Source organism: Aulostomus chinensis, chromosome 1 (genome assembly GCF_037954235.1).
Source record: "Aulostomus chinensis isolate RoL2024-O1b breed Wild chromosome 1, RoL_Achi_v1.0, whole genome shotgun sequence".
NCBI classification, from domain to species: Eukaryota; Metazoa; Chordata; class Actinopteri; order Syngnathiformes; family Aulostomidae; genus Aulostomus; species Aulostomus chinensis.
This window is the reverse complement of record NC_141320.1, coordinates 60,708,571-60,733,986: the sequence shown is the minus strand read 5'-3', so window position 1 is coordinate 60,733,986 and position 25,416 is coordinate 60,708,571. Positions and strand designations below refer to the sequence as shown.

The window sequence follows — 25,416 nt, the reverse complement described above, 5'->3', positions numbered from 1 at the left end:
AGGCGCAGCTTCGGTCCCATTACCTCTTGAGGGTTTACCTCTCCAAAGGAACACTCAAGTGCACTTTGATATTTCACCTTTCCACAGAGAGCAACACAGAAATGAGACAGCAGCCATAGCAGTCTTTGTTTAATCAATAAAAACATGGATACAAGTGAATGATTGACTTTCTCTTTGCTGACTGGAAATGCTAAATTCTGAAGGCCAAATTACACTGGAGATATTGGACGGATATGTAATCAATGCTGCAATTTAACCCGGCAGCGCTGCATTTTACATCCATTAAAAAGCAACAGGGGGTATAATTTTGAAGTAATGTGTCACATGAGAAATCTTGACCTTGCATTTTTCGGGGTCGTTATTGGGGCAAGAATCTGTCGCAATCTCTGACCTTGACCATCGTGCATCAGAAACCGAGACTCTGTAACTGGCAGCACTTTTCTCACACCATTATTTCACTGGCGGGAATGGATGAACCTGCTCTTCCCATGGAAACTGGCGAGTGACAAATGCATGGGAGGCACACACTGTTGGCCAGCAACATGCGTCTCTGTCTTTGATATAAAAGATCGCGTACTTTAGTCTTCAAGGCATATAAAATGACACATTTTTGCCTGAGTGTGAGAAGCAGAATGTATGTAACAGGGACAGATAATAATCATGAATAATAGAGGAATGACATCTGTGTGACCTACCCAGTGCTTGTCACTGTGGTCAGTGGTGTGGACCAGCATCTGGGGCTTGCTATCGTAATGGTGACACTGGAAACTACTTGGACCTACCCAAAAACTTGGATAACACTTCAGTGCGGACTTTATGATGACACAACCTCCTGATTCGCAGGCTGCGACACAATAAATCATTCCGTCTAGTTTGTTCGCAGTTGTGGGTCATCGCTGCGGTCACACAGTGAGATGGTTATCCCAGATTTTCGACACTTTCAGACATCAGTCCTAGGATATCTTTGGTCCCCTGTCTCGCAGTGTGATGTAGGATCACTGTTTTGGAGCAGTGACTGAGTAGATATTGCTACGTTGTTTCATCTTTCATCTGAGACAGCTCAAAGCCACACATTATATACCTGTTTGGCCAAAAGAACTATTTGACCTTGGTTTAAGCATGATTTTTCTGTTTTCTTAACCTGTGCCTCATGAAGCCGTGTTATACCCACAAAAACCACAAACTACCTCACAAATAAATGTCTTGAGCTCGTAAAGGTTTTTCTTAACTGCCATCGCTTCTGCAAGACTGCAGAAGAAGCACGTCGTCCGGTTTGTTCCACATCAAAGTGTCCAGCTCATTTGGTCATTTTATTTCCTTTCAGGTCTTGTCAGCATGTCTGTAAAGTCGCCTGGTCTGTCTTTATTCTTGAACTCATTTCAGCCACAGTTGTAGACTTGTTTTTGTGTTTCTGCACAGCCGCCTTCTGCTTTCTCAATGAAAATGATTTGTGTGTGTCTCTGCTCAGGTGACAGCTCCACAAATCTTTCAAATATTAAAATCTTCAACTCTTAGGGACATGTATGCTGTCTTCCAAATCTCCTCTGCCCGTTTGACTTTTTGTATTCACATTGCATTTTCTGCAGGGAATTTCTCTTCTAGTCAAAATGGAGGAAAAGAATTGTAATTGCCATTTGTCAGTGCTTCCTCCTGACATCTCTTGTGTACCTCTTGCAGCATTTCAGTGTTTCAAAGACATATGTAGCGGACTTCCAGAGCAAGGAGTTTAATGGAAAAAAAACCCAAAACTAATTGAACAAACCGTCACAGTACTTTCTGTAAATCATATTATTTCATTACCTCTGCTTACTTTTGTAATCTTTGATTGGTATTATGTCTGGTGTGAATAAGCTTTAATATTATAATAACATCAAATATTGTCACATTTGCATTAGAGGTTCTAGTTATTTTATTTTCATAGGGACATGTTGAAATAGAAAAGTTACATTAAAATCCATTACACAAAAAAATACAAAGAATTTCTTGGTCCCGGCCCACGTCTGTAGCCAGTGTCTTGGGTCCCCTGCTTTCACTCCAGTTGCACTAGTTGTCCAACCAACTGTCGTTTGCGATGTCGTCAAAGAAGTAGTCATCATCGACACTCTCTTTCAGCAGCTCGACTTCATCCTCAATCCAGATGGTTAAAACAGGGCTGGGGCGACGGGGAACCTCCAACAGCGACAGAGTCTCCGACATCGGTTGAGAGTCTTGGACAGGAACATCTGAAACGTAACCCTTCTCGCCTCCTTTAGGGACCAATCCATTGGTGGAGGTGCTATTGATGCTTGGTTGGACAACATGAGCAGGTCGCATTTCTGCCGTCAAACCAGGACTGCATATTCTTGCCCTCGGTGCTGATGGTGGTGGGGTGGGGCTCCCCTGCCTGCTGGGGGATGGCAGCCTCCGCCTCCAGGGCCTCCTCTTTTTTTCTCTCTGGTCACTGACCACTGTCGAGGTATTGGACACTGTGATGCCACCTGCTGAGTTCAGTAAACATTTGATGTAAATGATCCATTGCAGGAACTGGGCCGAAGTAACTATTCTCAGGAGAGGTGGTCTCTCCACCTTACCAGTTGAATCCTGAGTCTGTGGCCTTGTCCTCTCTGCTGATGGTGGTGGGGTAGGGCTCCTCTGCCTGCTGGTGGAAGGATGCTTCTGCTCAAAGAGCCTCTTTTCCTTTTGGCTGGTCTGGTCACTGACCACTGTCGAGGTATTGGACACTGTGATGCCACCTGCTGAGTTCAGTAAACATTTGATGTAAATGATCCACTGCAGGAACTGTGCCGAAGTAACTATTCTCAGGAGAGGTGGTCTCTCCACCTTACCAGTTGAATCCTGAGTCTGTGGCCTTGTCCTCTTTGCTGATCGTGGTGGGGTGGGGCTCCTCTGCCTGCTGGTGGAAGGATGCTTCTGCTCAAAGAGCCTCTTTTCCTTTTGGCTGGTCTGGTCACTGACCACTGTTGAGGTATTGGACACTGTGATGCCACCTGCTGAGTTCAGTAAACATTTGATGTCAATGATCCACTGCAGGAACTGGGCTGAAGTAACTATTCTCAGGAGAGATGGTCTCTCCACCTTACCAGTTGAATCCTGAGTCTGTGGCCGTGTCCTCTTTGCTGATGATGGTGGGGTGGGGCTCCTGTGCCTGCTGGTGGAAGGATGCTTCTGCTCAAAGAGCCTCTTTTCCTTTTGGCTGGTCTGGTCACTGACCACTGTCGAGGTATTGGACACTGTGATGCCACCTGCTGAGTTCAGTAAACATTTGATGTCAATGATCCACTGCAGGAACTGGGCTGAAGTAACTTTTCTCTGGAGAGGTGGTCTCTCCAACTTACCAGTTGAATCCTGAGTCTGTGGCCTTGTCCTCTTTGCTGATGATGGTGGGGTGGGGCTCCTGTGCCTGCTGGTGGAAGGATGCTTCTGCTCAAAGAGCCTCTTTTCCTTTTGGCTAGTCTGGTCACTGGCCACTGCCGTAATATTGGACACTGTGATGCCACCTGCTGAGTTCAGTAAACATTCAATATAAATCATACATAGTAGGACCTGGGCCAAGTAACTACTCTCAGGAGAGGTGGACTGGCCAGCTTACCTGTAGGACCCTGAGTCTGTATTCTTGTCCTGTTTTCTGATCGTGGTGGGGTGGGGCTCCTCTGCCTGCTGGGGGATGGCAGCCTCCGCTTCCAGGTCCTCCTCTTCTCTCCAGTGTGGTCACTCACCACAACCCCTGATGATGTGATGCCACATGATGAGTTCAATAAATATTTGATGTAACTCATTCATAGTAGGACCTGGACCAAAGTAACTACTCTCAGGAGAGGTGGACTGGCCAGCTTACCTTTAGGACCCTGAGTCTGTATTCTTGTCCTGTTTGCTGATCGTGGTGGGGTGGGGCTCCTCTGCCTGCTGGGGGATGGCAGCCTCCGCTTCCAGGTCCTCCTCTTTTCTACAGTGTGGTCACTGACCACAACCGCTGACACTCTGATGTCCCCTGTTGAGTTTAATAAATATTTGATGTACATCATTCATAGTAGGACCTGGACCAAAGTAACTACTCTCAGGAGAGGTGGACTCGCCAGCTTACCAGTTGGACCCTGAGTCTGTGGTCTTTCCCTCTTTGCTGATCGTGGTGGGGTGGGGCTCCTCTGCCTGCTGGGGGATGGCAGCCTCCGCTTCCAGGTCCTCCTCTTTTCTACAGTGTGGTCACTGACCACAACCGCTGACACTCTGATGTCCCCTGTTGAGTTTAATAAATATTTGATGTACCTCATTCATAGTAGGACCTGGACCAAAGTAACTACTCTCAGGAGAAGTGGACTCGCCAGCTTACCAGTTGGACCCTGAGTGTGTGGTCTTTCCCTCTTTGCTGATCGTGGTGGGGTGGGGCTCCTCTGCCTGCTGTGGGATGGCAGCCTCCAATTCCAGGACCTCCTCCTTTCCACAGTGTGGTTTCTGACCACAACTGATGACACTCTGATGTCCCCTATTGAGTTCAGTAAACATTTGATATAAATGATCCACTGCAGGAACTGGGCCAAAGTAACTATTCTCAGGAGAGGTGGTCTCTCCACCTTACCAGTTGAATCCTGAGTCTGTGGCCTTGTCCTCTTTGCTGATCGTGGTGGGGTGGGGCTCCTCTGCCTGCTGGGGGATGGCAGCCTCCACTTCCAGGTCCTCCTCTTGTCTACAGTGTGTTCACTGACCACAACCGCTGACACTCTGATGTCACCTGTTGAGTTTAATTAACATTTTATGTAAATGATCCACAGTAGGAGCTGGGCCATAGTAACTATTTTCAGGAGAGGTGGTCTCTCCAGCTTACCATTAGGACTCTGAGTCTGTATTCTTGCCCTCTTTGCAGGTGGTGGTGCGGCGGGGCTCCCCTGTCTGCTGGGGGATGGCAGCCCCCGCTTCCAGGACCTCCTCTTTTCTACAGTGTGGTCACTGACCACAACCGCTGACACTCTGATGTCACCTGTTGAGTTTAATAAACATTTGATGTAAATGATCCAAAGTAGGCACTAGGCCAAAGTAACTATTCTCAGGAGAGGTGGTCTCTCCAGCTTACCATTAGGACTCTGAGTCTGTATTCTTGCCCTCTTTGCAGGTGGTGGTGCGGTGGGGCTCCCCTGCCTGCCGGGGGATGGCAGCTTCTCCTTGCTGGGCCTTCTCTTTTCTGCAGTTTGGTCACTGACCACAACCGCTGACACTCTGATGTCACCTGTTGAATTTAATAAACATTTTATGTAAATGATCCAAAGTAGGCGCTAGGCCAAAGTAACTATTCTCAGGAGAAGTGGTCTCTCCAGCTTACCATTAGGACTCTGAGTCTGTATTCTTGCCCTCTTTGCAGGTGGTGGTGTGGTGGGGCTCTCCTGCCTGCTGGGGGATGGCAGCTTCCGCTTGCAGGGCCTTGTCTTTTCTGCAGTTTGGTCACTGACCACAACCGCTGACACTCTGATGTCACCTGTTGAGTTTAATAAACATTTTATGTAAATGATCCAAAGTAGGTGCTAGGCCAAAGTAACTATTTTCAGGAGAGATTGTCTCTCCAGCTTACCATTAGGACTCTGAGTCTGTATTCTTGCCCTCTTTGCAGGTGGTGGTGCGGTGGGGCTCCCCTGCCTGCTGGGGGATGGCAGCTTCCGCTTGCAGGGCCTCCTCTTTTCTACAGTGTGGTCACTCACCACAGCCGCTGACACGCTGATGTCACCTGTTGAATTCAGTAAACGTTTGATGTAAATTGTTGGCAAACTGTTTCTATTAATGTGAACAGAAAGGCTACAGGTGGTGTCCATTAGATATGTCTGAAATGTTCACATGACGATATTCACCTTTCTTAGGAGGCCATACAAACTCTTCATCCTGTCGTGGGCCAGAACGCTCAAACACAGTTCTCTCCACTGTGATGCCTCTAAAATTGTTCAGGTCTGGAGTAAAGACAAGACTTCTAATTAGCACTGGCATTTGAAGTCTGTGGATAGGCTCAGGTGAAACAAATGCTAGCAGCTCAAAAATAAACCAGTAGTTCACCAATTTGTAGCTGAAACAAAATAGATTTCTGCAGGTGGATTTGAAGCAGTCGTAAATAATTAAGATTCTCCACATGTCTGCTTTAGGGCCACTTACTCTTTTCAGACTGGAAGGAGACGGCATCGTTGAAATTTGGCCTCGGATGAAAAAAGGCGCAGTTTAGCCTCTTGCATCCGCCTGGCTTTTTTGCCCAGTAACATGGGATTTTCTTCCGTCTTTTCTGTTTTGATGAGAGAGATTTAAAACGTGTATAAAGTAAATTTGCACATCTCAATCAGATATGCTTACATAAAATGTACCCTTGGCATGTAACAACAAACATACATTCAGAAGGAATTAAGGGTTTTTCAGAAATTGAAGGTTGAAATCTGACTCCAAGTCAGTGATTTGGACAGTCCTAGACAGCATTTAGAAGCCTTTGAGGCATAGCTCGGCTGATGTTCATTTCCCTGGTCAGCAAATCCAAAACCTGGGACCATGTGTACGGGTCTGGGTAAAATAGGGGTTTTCCTGGTTTTATTTTGTCAGTTTCTGCTCACCTTGACCGTGTGCCGTAGCGTGCAGTTGACATTGAAACAATGTCCCCACTGCCAGAGTCTGCACACACTTGTACTGCCCAACGCTGCTTCGCAGTGCCTGAAACTGCAGGTATCTCCCTATAGAGTAAAAGACACACAAGACAATGTTATATTCTTTTTTCTTTTCATCCCTCACTTGCAGACGGGTTCGAGGCGTTCAGAGTACATGTGAGCTTTGTGCTGAAATGTTGGTTACCTTCTTGCAGGTTGAAGTAAAAAAGAAGTAGCAGTCGGTTAGGTGAGTCATGGTGCTGATTGTTGTAGAGGTTACGACCTGTAAATGTGGATGAGAACTTTGTGGCTGATACTGAAGTATAGCTGTGTCGCAGAGGTGAATGTTAACTGTCGAATGTGGAATTCAGACTCCTTGTACGCATATATAATGCCATCCCATCTACAATGTGATGTCATGATTCTGTCTTTGATCATTCCTCAGAATTCTTTCTTTGATCGTTTCCTACATTCTTTTTGTAATCATTTTGCTTAGCAACATTCACACAAGTGAGGCTGCCCTCAGAACTTCTGATTCTGCTAAACTTATTCCACTTTGACACCACGTAACTTCTGCACATTTTCATGTTTTTAAACTTGAAAGTGTTCACAAGACTTTCACCTATTTAAGTTGGTATCAGCTTTTTAATGACATTGACAACATCACCGATTTTTTTTTTTTTTTTGGTCAGTTTTGAGGTTTGGTACTGGATGTGTATTGAGTGGAGTTAGTGTGTGGCATCACTTCCATTTCAACTATGTTGATTTTACTGTGAGCTGCTTGAGGTCCCAGTCACCATGGCAACAACACAGACAGGTTTCACGCCCGTGAACATAATAAGTCGCAATACAAATCTGCAGCTTTCATTGTAACAAATCCATACTTTAATAAAAGATTCTCACAAATACGTTAACAGTTGCCTGTCATATAAGTACTACTCTGTTTATGATTTATTACCTTTTTGGGGAGTTTTTTACAGTTTTAATAATTTCATCTTCCTGCAAAAGTAACCAATCATGGTAAACAAATGTTACATTGTGGAACTTATGTGTGTGCTGGGCGACGATGACTATGTTTGTACGATTATCGCATCAAAAGCTGCAGAATTGTATTACATTTGTGGTTTATTGTATTTGCAGTATGTTTTATTTGAGTGTAAAAAGCCTTTTTTGTCATGATTTCTGTATGATGACTTAACGTTTTAAAGATTTCGAGCAAATAAACATACCTTAAATATTTCCCATGCTAATGTGTATGCATGCGCCTATGGCGACTTGTTTAAAATGACAGATTATTCAGTTCGAGAACTTTGGCTCTGTGCAACCCAGAAATGTGACTAATTTTTACCACGACCTCCCCTAAATCTCCTTGATAAGCAGTTTTATCTGCTCCCCTCTGCCTCATCCTCATAATTCATCTGTAAGGTTAAAAGCTGGTCTGACCCCAGGGCCTTGAGTTGGGTCGGGGAGTGAACCTGCGGTGCCTTTCGTAATTCTTTCATCATAGTAAATTTGCAGTCAGAACACTTACTGGTAGTAAAGCTGTTGTCTCTATGTGTAGCTGTGTTTAGACTACATGAAGGTTGCTTCTGTGCAGGATGTTGTAGTTCTGTGTTACTGGTAGTCTCCGACGTTGCTAGTATGACTGTTAGGGGGGGGGGGGGCAGATTCATCACAATAAATCCCTCTGCTCTCATCAAACCTTACCCTTACCTGTCAGTCAGTCTGTCTGTCAATCTTTGTCTCTCTTCTTTCTCTCCTTATCTGTCTTCGTCCCTCATTCTATCAGAGTCTTTGTCTCTGTTTTGTTCTCTCTTTCCTCCTAACCAATAGAGGCAGATGGGCACCATAAAGCCTGTTAAAAGGAAGTCTCTGAGTCACAGGTATTCTTGCTTATGGAGAATTTAATGTGTAAATTTATCAAAAGAGTGCAGTTCTAGAACTACTCTGCTTGTAAAGTGTGAGTATGGAATAACTTTTTTGTGATTTGGTGCAATAAAATAACCTGGCTGGTCAGATGGAATATTGCACAAATCCAAGAGGATGGATGCCACCTTTTCATTTGGGACAAAGCCCACAGAGAATGTTTTCATTGTCCTCGGAAATGTGCGGACCAGTTGGTGTCCTACGAAGAATTTGAGGGCGGCGTTAAATTGCAAGAAGAGCCAGACGTGTTTGAAAATAATGGCAGCTGCGTCATGAGATAATTTTTGTTGTGATGTGGTGACGTACAAGAACAACTGCCTTGACTTTCATTGACTTTTCCATCGTGCTGACTCACCTTGAAACAGTTAATTTACTGAGTTTGAGGACTTGTCGGATGTATCACAACTACTTTTTTGCTCATCACGAATGTGTTTTCCTGGAATCATGATTGAAAAAGGCAGAGAATGGGAACATATTTTTAGAGGACAAGGCCAACCAGTGATCATCACGGAGGGACTCATCGTCAGCCAATGATTGCAGCAGGTGGTGCTGCCACCGTTATCAGGCACGTCTTTTCATCACTGTCTAAAATTGTAGCTTGTTTTTCACACCCAACTTATTCGGACATGCTGATAAGTTGGGTGTGCATCCTTACAAACTCACAAATGTTGAATCCAGGTGGAAACATTGTTTTGGAAAATTGATTGACCCAAGCTAGCTGTGCAGACTACAGTGTTTGATGTGTGGTTGCTTCAAAACTTTTACAATTATGGTTGTCATCTGATCCAACACTGGAGGCTTTACTGTATGTACACGCTACCTTCGTTCTCCTTATCTAAATAGACTACTTCTCTAAGATTACTTCTACTCCCTCTCTTTTTGATTTAGAAAATGCCCCGCGTTCACTCTGCAGGATAGAATCGCACTTCAAACATAAACGTGTCTTTAAAGTAACTGAATAAAATCCCTTCAGTAATACAACTGGATCTGTGAATGAATCCAAACACAAATACCTCCCAGATGGGCAGTCCTATCTGTTATTCCTACAGCCTGTTTTAGGTTAAGTGGCTTTTCTGTCTAAGACCAAGCTGTATGGAGTTGGCGCTTGAAAGATGGTGCTTATCTCACGATGTGGGTGTCTGTCTGCAATATAATGTGGATTATTACTGCTGGCTCTACACAGATGAGCAAAAGGAGAAGAAAAAAAATATCAAAGATACAACGCAAGCTGTTTCCTTTGCTAAAATTTACGAGTGGCAATGATTTATACACAACGAGGCATAGCAATAAGGATTGTCTGATTACCTAAAGCAAGAAAAATACCACATCAGGCTTGTAAAGTTCGTACTTTTACCCAACATGACTTGCAGAACAGTCTCAGTGACTGGTGGAGTGGCTTCTTTACATCCTCTGGCATGGCCACGCGTGAACCAGATGACGTTTTTAAAAAATAAGGAATAATAGCTTTAATCTATCACTTCATCATAAATCATAATGTTCCTTCTTTCCGTATAAAAGATGCTGATTTATTTGAAAGGTCATTTTGGAGTCATTAAACACATCCTGTCAGTGCATCATTCCTTTTGATTCTCTGTTGTATCATTTAAATATTTAATTTTTTTGAAAAAGTTCATATTCAGGGCAAATTACGAGCACAAAAATGGATTTTACCCACGATTCAGACTTCAGGGTTTCAGAAATACATGGATTGTAATATGCAGGATCATCAGGTTAAGGAGTGCAGCATCACAGGCTGGAGCTAATATTCTCAGCCAACATCTGAGAGCATACTCTATTAAGAGGAAAACTACCCAATTTATTTAGTGATAGCTTGGCCCAGACTCAGAGGGATTCCAAATCAACCTTCTCTGTGTCAGGTGCAGGAGGATACAAGGGTAGGAAGTCGTTTATATCCATGTTAGCAGTAGTGCTAGCAGATCTGGACACTACTTATGTGTCATAGACTTTAGCAGAGTTTTTTTTTTTTTAAACTTGGGTTTTCAGTGACAGCTAGAATTTATTTTTCCTCCAAAATGCAAAAAAACACAACTGAAAAATCATCAAACAGAATCAAAAATAATTGCATGTCAGTTTAATTGAATAAAATCCACAATTTGAACTCGGGTTGTTAGTCTGGCTATTTGGAAACAAGCTAATTTGTAGCTTTCAAAAATACAGGGATGGGAATCACAGCGTCTCTCACGATGACCAAACTGACAATGATTCTGAGAAGAGTCGATGTACTGCAAAACAGTACTGCACAATCTGTGTTACCACTTTGTTTTCATGGGAATTTTGAAGTACCACATCACGAAGGGAGGATGGATTGGGGACGAGGATGTACGTTGCCAGGGCGACGATTTCTTCATATTTTCCTCTACCTCCATCTTCTGACACAGCTACTCAATCCAACCACTTACTGGGGAAAAAAATTCGCTTTTCTTTCTTCTTCTTCTTTTTTTTCCTTCTTGCAAACTTTCAAAAGATTTGCGTCACATGGAGAGGGAAGCCAGGTCATCTCACATCTTCCTGGGATTCACTGATGACATTAACGGTGAGAGCAAGTGAGAAATTCTCAAAACTGAAATTATAAAAATACAAAAGAACACAAACATTTTCCTTTGGGTTGCAATCTTTTCTGTTTTGCAAAGCACCAGCGAGGCATCCCTTGCCTGCTTTATTGTCAAGAGCATAAAAGGTTTGCGTTTCTCTCACCAGCTGTACATATTGATAGCAGTTAGCTGGAGCTGGACACTTCCTCCAGCATCCTTTGGCTGTAGTGTACGTCAGAAGATAGGACGGGCCATATTCTCCAACCAAGAAATGAAGCCACATAGATTTCTTTGTGGCTTGTCCAGATAATCCTTTTGGTCAAAGAAAAAGAAAAAAAAAAACCTTTGCTCTTGCTGAAGGCAGCAAGCAGGAAGGGGGGGGGGGGGCGGTTCAAAAGAGACAGTTTACATTTCAACTGTGCTCTGACTTGTGGAGGGCCGCGATCCATTCAGGAGATGGGGAGCGGGTTGTTGAACACTGCAGGTAAAGCATCTAAAAAATTGATTCAAGGGTGGACTTTGATTTGTTATTAATTTTCATAGCTACGCCAAACGAAAGGAAAATATTGCTCTAAGATTTATTGTCTAGGGAAGAGTAAATATGTTTTTTATTAGTTCCGCTCCCTGGGGCCACTAAAATTTAAACTGGGGGAAAAAAAAAATGGGATTGCTGAATAAAACTGAGATATTTGTCATGTTGGATTGTGTATGTGTGTGTGTATGTGTGTGTGAGAAGCTTATGGGCATGCATACAGGCATGTTTGTGTGTGTGACAAGGCACTGAGTTGCTCCCATTCCTCGAAGCCCCCCAGGCACTGGGGAGCATCTGCAGCCCTCTCTTTTCCATATGCCCTGTGCCTCTCAGTCTCACTCAATCATTAATTCAGGGTGATTATGAATTAAAAACCCACCATCACTTTTTTTTCTTCTCCCTCTGTCAGATCAGCCCTGATTTTTCATTTTATCTGTGATTTTCTTTCCACGTATGCAAAAAGAGCCTCCAATTATGTATTCAAAGCTGTCTCAGGTGGACAGTTTGGCATGGCGATGCTGGAGATACAGTTGCTATAGCGATCAGTTCTCCCTTTCGATTAGAAACACATTTTTAGATTACACTTTTTTCCTCCATTGAATGGGTTGAACTGTTGAACTGTAGGAGGAATACATATACATACACACACAAATCTATCTATCTATCTATCTATCTATCTATCTATCTATCTATCTATCTATCTATCTATCTATCTATCTATCTATCTATCTATCTATCATCTATCTATCATCTATCTTTCTATCTATCTATCTATCTATCTTTCTATCTATCTATCTATCTATCTATCTATCTATCTATCATCTATCATCTATCTTTCTATCTATCTATCTATCTATCTATCTATCTATCTATCTATCTATCTATACATATGAAGAACAATGTAACCATTTTTCTTACTTTCCAGAAAATGGAGAAAAGTTAATATTGGGCTGTTCAATAAAATAGCAGTCTCTGCATTTTTCTTTACAACCTCAAATATTTACTGTGTAAACTGAATTTTTTTTTTTTTTTAGGATTTAGCATTCCCGTGAAGGAATCCCAAGAGGATTTGACAACATTCCACAATTCCTCTGCCTTTCTTGGTTTTGCCTCAGATACAGCATTTTTGACATCACCCCCACAAGTTTTCTATGGGATTACGGTCCAGCGATCGGGCTGGCCACTCCATCACTTTCATCTTGTTGGTCTGGAACCAAGATGCTGCTCGCTTCCTTGTGTGTTTTGGGTGGTTGTCTTGTTGAAACACCCGTCTCAAGGGGGCTCTTCTTCAGCATACGGCGACATGACCTCTTCAAGTATTTTGATGTATGCAAACTAATCCATGATCCCTGGTATGCGATAAATAGGCCCTCAGGCCCCTAGTAAGAGAAACATCCTCTTATCATGGTGCTTGAACCACCATGCTTCACTGTCTTCTGAGTGTCTTCTGTGTTGGGGGGGTCGTCTGACAAAATGTCTGTGGCCCTCGGGCCCAAAGAAACAATCTTCCTCTCATCAGTCCATAAAATGTTTCTCCATCCCTCTTTAGGCCAGTTGATTTGTTCTTTGGCAAATCGTATCCTCTTCAGCACAACTTTTTTTTTTTTTTTTTAAACAGTGGGACTTTGCGGGGGCTTCTTGCTGATAGCTTTGCTTCACACAGGCGTCTTCTAACTGTCACAGTACTCACGGGTAACTTCAGACCGTCTTTGATCACCCTGGAGCCGATCACTGGCTGAGTCTTCGCCGTTCTGGCTATTCTTCAATCCATTCAAAAGCTAGACTTCCGTTCTCTTCCACGTCTCTCTGGTTTTGCTTTCCATTTCAAAGCATCCGAGTTCATTTGAGCCGAGCAGCCTATTATTTACTACACTTCTTTATACGTTTTCCCTTCTCCAATCAACATTTTACGCTGCTCTTCTGGACAGTGTCTGGAAAGACCCATTGTTCTGCGGTTTTCAAAGTGAAAGACATGTCCAACATGTGCTGGCCTCATCCTTAAATAAGGGCCACTTGTTTCACACCTGTTTTTTCACAGAATAAATGACCTCACTAATTGAACTCCACACTGCTATTATTTTGAACACGCCCCCTTGCAATGAATTATTCAGTTACACAGAAGCAGGAGCATTCATAAATGTTGGGTCGGTTGGTTTTCTATGACTCCGCTGCGCCTACTGGTAAATTATTTGCCGTGAAGTCAAATAATTTCTACCAATAGCAGTCTGGTTAGTCATGTTGGACTGCTATCATTTTGGACACAATTTTGTGTGTGTGTGTGTAAAAGGTAAAAGTAGGGTTAAACTCGCCCCTGTGTTGTATTTCAGCACATGTTATTACTGCAAATGCTTGTGAAAACATTCAGATGATTGTGATTTCACTTCCATTCAGTCAGTGTCAATGATAAATCACTGAAAAGGAAACACAATAATAACTACATTTCTTGTCACATCTGACATTTGAAACACCACAATTTCCTCAAATTTCACTCGAAAGCAGACCACCTCAGAGCGCTGAATTGAAGTCCTCTAAAATGTCATTTGTTCCCTCACGGTAGCATTTATGTATTTATTATAGTGTTGAAGGATGCAGTTTGAAGCAGTGTATTTGCTTCTAGATGTGTCCTGTATTAAGGAGAAACACTCCGGTGCTTTACACGCTCCCAGCACATGCATTCCTCAGGGATAAAGCACCCCTCATTATCTACATTTCGGAGTGTACGCTCATTTTTCCAAAGTTTGTGAGCCCGTGATGGAAGTTCTCCCCAGGTGGCCTAGAGGACAGACCTCCCCTCCAGCGGGATGGGGTTCACTTAGAGACACATCTCAGGGACAGATGCTTGCCAACATGGTGGCCTGAGAACTGGATTTTCCAGCTGAAGGGCGGCTTCCTTAATCACCATGACACCCTGCCGCTCTGTTGTTCTGGCAAAACAATGTAGACACAAACAGACAGAGCAAACCTGATTAGAAATGTTCCGCTGGGATTGAGATTTAATGGCTTCAAGCTGATATTGGGGGGTTTCCGACTCTGACTCAAGTTTAAAACCACTATAAAGTGCATGGCAGCTGCCGGGTGTTTGGAATCTGCTTTTAGTTTAATGAATCTACGCAGACATAAACTACCATTGAAAATACCACAGCTCGCTATTGTCAAACCTCTGTTTGTGGGAGTCTGGTACGATTTGTAACAAAAAGGATCCAGACTCTGCTGAGATGAGTCCATTATATACCATGGAATTAAAATACTTTATTTCTTAAATTATGACTGTCATACTGTTAAACGCGGGCACAGTTTTCCCACGTTTTGGAGCTTGAAATATCAGAATTTGTCCAATATTGAGCCAGAATGGCAATCGTCCACAGCAAGGGGACGCAGCAAGATTGGATAATCTTTCTTGAATAAACACAGCTATCGATACCCAAACAGGTTTTGTCATCATCCGGTGAATCCAGCTTTTATCAGAAGGACAAAATGATCACGATTGGTGAACGTATGTACAGTTTAGAGTCAAATCCAAAAGACGTGTGTGGATGTCCTCTTGTATCCTGTTGTCTTGTCTACTCTGCACTGTCAGTTTCGCCTATGACACCACCTCCACTACTCTTGGAAGTGTTTTCCCTCATGATAAAGCCGACTGTAGCAGGATTACTTCAATCCCAGTCTGATGGTCAGTTTGTTGGAAATGCTAACCCGTAGCAACTCTCGCTTCCAGCGTTGTCCTCCTGCAACAACTCACCTCCCACGAGCTCACTGAGTGAGACTTCTGTTGCATGTTGGGCACACGCCTATCTCTCTGGGGACTCTTCCTGTAATGTGAGACGCTTATAAAACCCACCTGAGCTTGTCAGCGGCTCAAAACAAGCACTTTGCACTGTGACTCGGACAATTGCCTCGCTCACCGTTCAGACCCCAGTACATAAAAACAAGGGGAGACTGGGCCCAGGGTTAAAAAATACCAATGTTTCTCATTCATTTGCTGAATCGTAAAAGTAAAACCTCTTTTTTAGGTTCTAGTTGTAAAGGAATATTGATCAGTTTAAGACAAATCTGGCCTTTGAGACACCAGTAAAATTAAATTTGCAAATGGTAGATTGTCCACAAGATGCTTTTCTTCTCTTCAAACACTGCACACACCAAGTGATATATAGATTTGTCCAGTGCACGCATACATTTGTTGTAAATATTCAATATAACGCACCTGCCCTTGCAGCTTTTCTATTTCTCTGTGGCTGTTAACACATGAATCTTTAACACGGACTCTTCAAGGTAAAATGAGTCGTCATCACTAAATTAATCAGTAGTTTTTAGCAGTGCATCTCCCCTCGGTGGCGACTGCAAGTATTGTTAGTGCGTCATTCTTCTTTGAAGTTGACTGAGAGCCTCAGAGATGTCGTGGAGCCTCCGTCAGCCGGCTGCAGAGCTATTAAGAGAGGTGGCTGGTGCTGACTTCTGCTTACACATTAGCAATGATGCTGTCTAGCTTGCTGCTCTAAACTTTGACTCTAACAACACAAGACTGCTACGTGCGCCCAGTAATTGAATGAGGAAAGCAAACACACTCCATTGAACCACTCAGCTTACTTAATCGAATTGTCTCGCCCCTTTTTTTTTCCTGCACCGAGTAGAAGGATTCTTGAGAACCACAAAAACATGCCTGAATTCATAAACATTTACATTCACCATTAATCGAATACAAATTTAGCTTCTTGTGGTTCATGCTTTAAAGTATTCCGCATCGTCAAAAATGCAGTAGTGCGTGTAAAAATGAGAGCTTCCGTGCCAGCTCGCCACGCAGCTGCCGTCCGTCAAACAGGACTAACTGGTGGATTCAGATTTTATCAGATTATTTAATTTGATTTAATTATGAGCCTATAGTTGATGTAATATGCCCTCTAGTGGCCATAGCAGTTATCACCAGAGGAAAAGAGTAAATAAGCCTATTATCGTGATGAACAGGTGACATTTTTGGTTCATAAATGAAGCTAAACAGGAGATGGAGGTTCCCTTCATCTGAAGCAGCCTTGGGACTGCAACCCTCAAGTGTTTGAGACATTTGAAATGTCCTGAAGTTAATCACCCGTTTAAGCAACTCAGAATGAAGTTAACTTGGAAATTTTAGGGTGTAGGCGCGTTCTTTATGCTTCTTACTTAGCTCCAACTAAAGTCTGAGTTTTCCTTTTTTTCCCCACCTGTGTGTAAAATTCAAATTCCAACAGACAACTCTGTCTCTCATACGGTGGTTTTATTAATCCAAGCACACAATCAGAAGCGTCAGCCCCCTGACGTGCAGCATTTGCTACGTTCGTCTCAAAGAAACCCAGGAGAATGGAGGATAGCTGGGAGAATATGACATCTCAGTGGTCTTGTCCAACTGTGCTCATTAGCTTTGCTAGTTGATAGAAGTGGCATCATTTCACAAAGATATAGTACTTACTGGTTTGTCTAACTGGTCCTGTAAAAATGATGCCTCATGTACGACATCTTTATCACCAAAACCAGTCTATTTTACCAATTTTATACTCCGTCTGAAGCTAAATATGGGCTTTGCTAAACATTTGGAGTATTTACAGCTCCATCCTTATAGACAGAATCTGTCAGCGTTTTACAAAAATCAGTTCTGTGTGTAGCAAACATGCGTCTTCAAGAGAAAAAAACAAGATTTTTGCTGCCAACATCTGCTGCTGGTCTGGTGGGTACAGCGTCAGCCCGCCCTGTGCAGACCTCTAATACCAGGTTTGAAGCTGCCATGCGGCCCTATGAAATGAGTCAGGCTTAGACTCTGGTTCGTCGTCATCCCTAAAGACCACCGGAGCCGCCCGATGTGTGCACCTGAAGCTTCCCTTTTGTCTTTTAGTGAAGGGACTTTGTCAGATGTAGCTGCTCCGACAGCAAATGACACGCCTCTTGTCTCTTGCGGGGAAACATGTTGGGAACTGTAGGAACACAGTGCTGTTTCAGCGCTTGACCTTAGGAAAGGCGCTGGTGTTTGGTGAGTCCCATCCTTCCTTGATGCTCCCCCTGAGGCCGTATCAGAGTTAGAAGGGAAGGGTTTAGAGAAAACCTAATGAAACAGATACACGAGGAGTCGACTGATCCCACTCCCAGAGGACGCAGGGATATGGACTCAACAGAAAAGCTTCTTCACTTCTCTGAATCACTGTAGCGGATCAGCTTTGCTCCGCCGTATTTCGGGATGACATTTTGAAACAACGGACCAACTTTTAAAGGATGATCTACATGAGTCTGACTAAAACCAGAGCGGTCCAGTAATGAGCAGTGGGATTTTTGACGTGCCGAGGAAGTGAAAATCCTGATTTCTTTCACAGTCTCGCTGGAAAAAGTGCAGCTTCTTTTAAAAACAGAAGCCATGACATATGTTGAAGTTTCCAATCGGCATCAGTGGGAAAGAGTATGAGTGGTGAAGATAGAGGGAGAGATGGCTACACCAGGGGCAAGCAAGGTTATATAAAATTCTCCACATCGTCCAATTTATAATATGCCCTCATATCAGCACTCCTTCCTGGTGCTCGTTTATACGGCCTCGAGATAAAATCTTCTCACCAAACTCGAGTTATGATTTATTTTTTCCTTCTTAGAAGCAAACTACAAATGACAAACAAATGATTAAACCCAAGGTTTAATGTGCATTTAGCAATGCAGACCCTTACAACAGCTTTTTGCAGTTGGTGTCCAAAGCACTGGAGGTTGGGCCGCATGTTGCCTGAGGGAACAGCTCACCTTTGGAGTCATCGATAGTTTTAATGGTCTCGCTTTTCGGTTGAATACATGGGCATTAATGTTTGATTATATTCATCTGTCGCAACTTTCCACCGGGCCATAGGGGACACGATGGGGAAATGACTCCCCTAATGTTGGTGAAATCCTAAACCATAAGTTTGACACCCTTTACGAAAGCATGTTTCTCAGTTATTTGCTGTCAAACATACACATTTAAAGTGACATAATATTACAATATTGGCTACCATACAAGTCTGCTTATTATTTGACTTTGAGACAAAAAAAACTTCAATCAAAGACTTTTCTCTAATTCTTCGTTCATTAGCACGAGGACCTTGAGAAGTCATTGTCTTTTACATGCTGAATGGATGTATTTCTGGCTTTAACCTTTGACCCTGCATTTATGTGTATACTAATTGCTTTTATCTCTACTTAATTAGAGCCACAAAGCTCTTAAGTGATGAAATATTCCGCACGATCACAGTTGCGATGGGTCTGACAATAACACGTGAAAGTAAAATTATATTATCCCAGATGACGAGAGGAATCATGCTTTCAGAAATGTATTTTGCTATATTTGATTATTTACAGGGGTCATGTACACCCCCCTCCCCCCTCAATTCAGATGGGGGGGAGGGTTAATTCAGTGTTTCTGGGAGTACATCCACCGATAGTTAGATTCAGACAAGAGAAACCATTAGGACAACAGTAATGCAGTTTTTGGCAAGAGAGACGCCGGCATTCATTACGCTGGTCCTCCTTTATTTAGGAGCAACTTCATCAGCAAGCCTTTGTCATTTAAGGACAAAAAAGCAGTTAAAAAAATGTTCTTTTGCCAGCAGGGGGGGGAAATAATAAATAAATAAAACAACATCTCTTTGTCGCTGCTGTATCAGTCAGCATAAGTGAAGGAAAATTTTCTGTGGCTTCTCCCGTTTTCTAAAATAAAATGGGCAGCGTGTAACACGCCAAGTGTTGCCTCGCTCTTGGGAAATGGATTGCTGAAAGCAAATAGAGAAACGCCAAAAATGTATCAGCGTTATCACCGCTTATCTCAGAATATGTGTGCGTTGCTATAATTTCAAATTTGGAGGCCATGACATGTGTTTTTATGCTACTTTGTGGAGCAGCTTTGAGCTCGGGGTGTGAAGTATCTGACAGCAGCAGTACACAATATTCTTCTGTTGACGTGAAAATAAACTCCTTCCTCTCAAATGAGCGTCTGTACTCCTCTCTCCCCGTGCTCTCACTCTCTGTGCCTTCCACTGAAATTGCTGATTGCTCATGGCAGAATCTTTCCCGTGACCTGATCTGGTAATCCATCTTCAAAGTGCCCCCCCCCCCCCCCCTTTCACTTTCCCGGGTTCATGTAGGTGGATGTGCCGGAGCCTGAATATCATATGCATGAAAAATTTGCTATCTCTGCAAATTTTTTTTTTCTTTCTGTTCGTATGTTGCAGCGCAGCAGTTGATGGATAGAATGTGTCACTTGGTGCAGCGCTCAGGGCAAGAGGCACGCTTTTGGAGGTGGAATGGGGGGGTGGAGGGGATGTCCCGGGAGTCAGGGGACAGAAGATTGGAAAATAAAGGCCAAAGACCTGGCTGCTTTTAGAGGTAACTACCTCAACTTGACAGAGACGCATCGTTCACAAGAGAGAGAGAGACGTGTTTTTAGATTATCTCGGCTGAGCTCCCACACACAAAATAAGTCATATTTAAACTCAGCTTGAGTACCGCGGTATTTCTACTACAAAATAGTCTTTACTTTCTGCTCTTGAGCTTATTAAAAACCATAAAGAAGCCTTGAAACTGTAGCTGAGCTGTAACTTGGCTTGGCTGCTGTTTCACATTGGAAGAGAAACTTTTCTTTAAGAAAATACTACTGCTGTAATAACTGTACATGCAGTTTGTGACCAAAAGTGTGAAGAAAAAAAAAAAAGCGAAGTAAAAGAAAAATTGAAAAGGTATTTCACAATTCAGTTTTTACTTCATAAACAGAACAATTCTATGTTAACCTAAATCCACATACTGGTAGTAGAAAATTTACAAGCTGTAAAAGGAAAATGTAAGAAATAAAGTACAAATTTAACTGGCTTCTTGATTCTATCTAATAAGACACTTTTATGTAAAATTTCATAACCCAACATATTTAATTACAAAAATTTGTACAATATTTTTTGCAAAAGTTTGGTACCACTTTACTGTAAGTCTCCCCTCATAGAGGATTCGTAAATGGTTGTATGTGTTAATACTCATGTTATAAATGCTTAATAAATCATTAATTAACAGTTTTAGATGACTTATAACCTAATTTCCCACACATGACTATTTGGAAAGATGAAGGTGTTCTACACTACTGCCTTTTTATCCATCTAGATAAAATAGGTTACAAGATCAGATATTATATTATTATATCATAAGTTATTTAAATGTTAATTAATGCTTTATAAAGTCTTAACTATGAAAGTAATTGCACAATCACAAGCATTTATTAATCCTTTATAAGATGAGCGTTACTGCAAAATGGTAGCGAATGCTTTTATTGATGGAGTGTAAAACCTCCCGGCCCGCCTGCAGTACCATCACCCACCACAAGGCTACAGCTAAATTTTTTGGGAGAGTTGTGGAAAACCAATAAGTCTTTACTCTTGTAACTCTGGAACTAGATTTGTTTGTGACGTGATTAACTATCACTATCATCTTTTTGGCACTCGAGCCTAAATTTAAAGCTAAAAAAAGAACTGGTGCAGAGGATTTCGAGTCAGGACTGGACTGGACCCCTCTCTCAGAGCTGACAGGTCAGACTCAGAGTACGTCTGACTCGCTCTCTGAGCAGGCAATGGACAAGGTGGCCTTCAGCACTTACAGGTCCTGATGATATTATTTCAACAGCCTCTCAGTGGCGTGGAGAGTCATTGCAGTGGTTGAGAGCTAATGGGCCAGATGTAAGAGCCACCTGGCCGGCGCCGGGCCTCCGTATGCTGCCATTGACAGAGCCAGTCATGCAGAGCCGGGTCTCGGCGCTCTGCTGCTCGCCATTTCTCAGGCACAAGACTTATTGGAGCTCATTTAGTAGAGTTACTGAGCTCATTGCGGTGACATACTTTAGCAACTTTTTAGTGCACTGAGGTGTGGAATCTGCAGTGGCATTTAAGGTAATGCTTTTAATCATTTTCATTTAAACCTTTATTTTTTCCCCTTATGATGACATTAACTCAGCTTGATCTTTAAAAATGGAGGTCGTGGTGCAGGGCTCTGAAACCAAGATCCATCACTTCGAATCAGCCTGAAGCGACGTGGGAACGCACTCAAATTTCTGTCCATACATACGCGAGAAGCAGCTCCGTCTGGTATGTGCTATTGCTTTTGGCAGCAGGCCCGTTTAATTCATTTAATACTGAAGAAAACAGAACACCTCTGGCAAACGGGGCAGCGGGAAATAGAGCTGTGAATCTTGATTTTGGAGGTAAATGAACGGATAGGTCTGGAGGTGTGTCATCTGTCTGTGAGCTGAGATGCATTAGCGCGGATGCACCCTATCACTTCTCAGTGTCCCCTCGCAAAATGCAGGTTTTTTTGTTTTTTTTGAGATAATCCAAGTCGTCATAAAAATGTGCGTAGCAAATATAAAGTCGCACCTCCCGAGACAAAAGCATGATTCACACGTAACTCCGGGCCAGGAGTAATATTTGAGACGATGCAATGCAGCCTGGTTTGTATGTACACTTGTTTAAATATTCATGGCGAGAGGGCAGGAGTGGCTGGAGTGTGATTTACACCAGCAATAAGTTTGTTTCAGCGCAGCAGAGGTCGACGATGCCCCGAAGCAAACTTCCAGAGCCATGAATACAAGATGATAGCCACCCACCAGCCATGACCTCTTAAACTCTTCAGCTATGGTCTCAGGACTGTGACCCATAACTGAAAAGTCTTCTCCAAAATCTTTGAATCTATTAATATATGTACTGTATAGCCAACTGGAAAATGATGATGGAGGGTCGGAATTGTAGGTCAATAACAAGATAAATATTGTCATTTGTCTTTTTCCCGAGGCAATAAAACTGTAGGTTTTAAATGTATAGTGAGATAAAGACTGAGGATAATGTCTGCGCTTGGTCGCTGTCGGAAGATGTCGGTTATTTTTTAAATACACGGGTTTCAATCTCATGGCTGATAGTTCTATCGTCATCTGTCATTCGGGGGAGGAAACAACGCAGTACATATATCCTATATGGACTTTTAAATGTTTTGGAAATAAAGAAAAACAATTTATAACATTCACAATATTCACGTGTGCTTTTTCAGCATGTAAATATCATATTGACGTGTCTTTACACAGATTAGATCGATACCAGCTTTCTGCCAAATCGGCTGTCCAAACGTCAGCTGGTATCGCGCGTCCCTGTAGAAGACACCCCGCGTGTCCCCACCCTCGTCATCCTCATACGTTAGAAATGGGAAACGCGTGTAGTGGCGTTCTAAAATACAGCACAACATGATAGAACGCTGCTCAAAGCCGTTGAAATGTATCATTTTTATCTGTTTTTAGATGCAGAGATGTTGCGGAGGAGTAAACTTTTGCATCAGTGTGTGTTGCCCCCTTGCAGATTTTCAAGATTTATTAGCAGCGTTTTAAATCATACCTGGAAAAAAAGAAGGCGGAGACTCAGCAGGTGGAAGACGGGTGCCTCCATTAAGTATTCATGATATTATGACTTTAGTGTTAAAAAATTAATGGTCTTTCCTGAAAAACTCTCAAATCTGTCTCCAGATAAACTGCGCTGCCCTCCTCACCTCACACCCACCTCCAAACCATTAGAGGGGAGAGAACAAACTGCACCTCGGAAATGTGCGCATCGAGACATAAACACGAAGGCATGTTGGCCCTGTGTGCATCACCCATCAATGTCTGGGCCTTCCCCCTCAAGTCTTTAAATCTAGAACGACAGGGTGTCAGCGGGAAAACCCATCGAGCACACTGTGGGATGATGGCTTCATGCCCTTCTCCATCACACCTTTGTTCCATCCTCCTCTCCGAGCCATGACAAGGTAGAGGACGAGTTATCACACCCGTCAGCTTTATGAGCCCCTGTCTGCCTTTGCCGCGGTAATAAAGTCAGTGTGCTGCTGCTTCAAAATGGGGTGAGTCAGAGCAAGTGATGGGAAATTGGTCAGCGGAGTGTCATTGAGGGGCAAAAAAAAAAAGATTCTGCGCCAGTGGCTTCTTTGAATGCATTGTTGGTTTGATTAATAATCTGAGGAGAACACCCTTATTCCTCTGGAGTATTTCCCACCTGTGAACCTGGTCATAAAATCCAAAAATAGCTCCGAAGCCTCGATGAGGGAGCTTTATATTTATTGCAAAGTGGATTTCCTTATTTGAATTTGGCAGGAATCTTATAATTTTGTAAATAAATAATACGGCCTGGCTGCTTCTGTCGTCTCATCAAAAGGTCGAAGTTCATTCTTTCCCATTAAGACGTCTCAAAGAGAATTCCCTCATTTCACCCGAGCTCTTCGGGGATGCGTCCGTCAGAACCTGAACCTCGCAGCAGCACAGGACGGGTAATCATCGCGTGATAAGTAATTGGACTTCCTGCGTCTGCTCGGGAGAATAAGGGGCCACGGCAGGGTCAGACGCCCGCCAAGTCCCGTAGCATTTAGCCAATCGTAGCACATGTGAAGCCTTAAGCAGGATTTGGATATGGATTAAAAAGGACGTGGAGATTCTCTGGGAATTCCGCGCAATCCTACCACTCTTACAGAAGCTGCTCCTGACACTCGGAGGTCTTCAGCAGCCTCTTGGCGCTCAGAGCAGCTCTTCTAAATGAGAGGGTGCTCTGTCAAAAGTATTGAATTAATTGCTAAACTTGCAGGGGGTGTAGTGTGCCTATAAATGAGGCTATTTGTATTACCTGTCATGTGTGTGTGTGTGTGTGTGTGTGTGGGGGGGTGCTAGAAATGACTTCACTTCTGGAAATATATGAAAACTCTTCCAGCTTGTGGAAACATAACTGCAACTTCGACAATCGATGGGCTGATTGAAAACAACAATTACTTTGAAAATATATCGTTTAATGCATTAATTAAGACAAACTGCTTAACATTTGCTTGTTCCAGTTCCACAGATGTTTTAAATCGACTCTGTTAAGCAAGTACATTCGTAGGTAATTAGATTATGGGAATTAGAGATTTTCCCACCCACCATTCTTAGATTTTGTAAACTATTTATTGATTGCCCTACAGATGAACATCATGTGCAGGCCAGTGGATGAAAGGCATTTTCTTTCTCACCTCTCAAATAAGAATATAGGCCTGAAACATAACTAATGCCAAACAGTTCAGTCCGTGTTTCTGACAGTTGAAAACCCCCCCCCCACCACCACCACCACCAATATAGAAGGCTTAAATCTGTCATGCTGTCAAAATATCAATCCTCGCCAAGCAAGACTGACAGATTAGGATGCTGCATCTACATAACGTCACCTCCCAGACCAGAAAATGTGATCAGACTGAATGTCTGAGCTTTTAATTTGTTATTGACTTTTCTGTAATATCACAAAATAATACATCTATGATCACGTTTTTTTTTTTTGCAGCATGTTATTTCTTTTTTTTTTTCTGAGATTGTTCCAAATGCCAGAGGCGGTACTCGCTCTACAAAGAGGGGGAACTAGTTCAGAGGCAATTGGAACAGCATCTAACACAATGGACCCAGCTGACTGGATCAGTTTGCTCGTATCACTCTCGAAGTGAAAAAGAGAGAGAGAGAGAGAAAAAAGCCACTTGCAGGTCATTTATGTCCGTTTTATATATATATATATAGAGAGAGAGAGACAGAGAGACAGAGAGAGAGAGAGAAATTTTTTTATAGGTAATGGCTTCGTCATTTCAGAAGCTGTAAATTGGCTGCATTTCCCCGCCGAAGCATCAGGTTTTTCTGGGATGTCGTGTGATTTATGACAGCCAGGCAAAAGAAATGCATTTGATTGCAGCTGCAGGATTTCAATGTATATCTCATCAGTGAATATAAGAGTTCAATTTGTATTTGCATCACATAATGTCG

At 42.8% G+C, this 25,416-nt stretch overlaps 2 protein-coding genes across 8 annotated transcripts in view; one reads left to right on the top strand and one right to left on the bottom strand.

Annotated features, from left to right (window-relative positions):
• Window positions 1-25,416, top strand: part of LOC147272611 (interleukin-1 receptor accessory protein-like 1) — a 274,460-nt gene that overhangs the window by 11,503 nt on the left and 237,541 nt on the right. The gene's annotated exons all lie outside the window — the stretch shown is intronic.
• LOC147272612 (uncharacterized) lies at window positions 1,929-6,969 on the bottom strand. Of its 6 annotated transcripts, none has more exons than XM_086197305.1 (18): window positions 6,805-6,969; window positions 6,570-6,686; window positions 6,127-6,250; window positions 5,832-5,927; window positions 5,558-5,710; window positions 5,312-5,464; window positions 5,066-5,218; window positions 4,820-4,972; window positions 4,574-4,726; window positions 4,328-4,480; window positions 4,082-4,234; window positions 3,836-3,988; window positions 3,590-3,724; window positions 3,336-3,500; window positions 3,081-3,245; window positions 2,826-2,990; window positions 2,571-2,735; window positions 1,929-2,480 (listed from the first exon to the last, which is right to left on the bottom strand). In XM_086197305.1, exons 1-18 carry the CDS (start codon window positions 6,853-6,855, stop codon window positions 2,044-2,046), a joined length of 2,844 nt encoding a protein of 947 aa, XP_086053431.1. In that variant the 5' UTR covers window positions 6,856-6,969; the 3' UTR covers window positions 1,929-2,043. The 6 variants fall into 6 exon arrangements, with proteins under 6 accessions (XP_086053431.1, XP_086053689.1, XP_086053612.1 ...); XM_086197563.1 differs by having other exon boundaries at window positions 1,929-2,477; XM_086197486.1 differs by having other exon boundaries at window positions 2,571-2,732.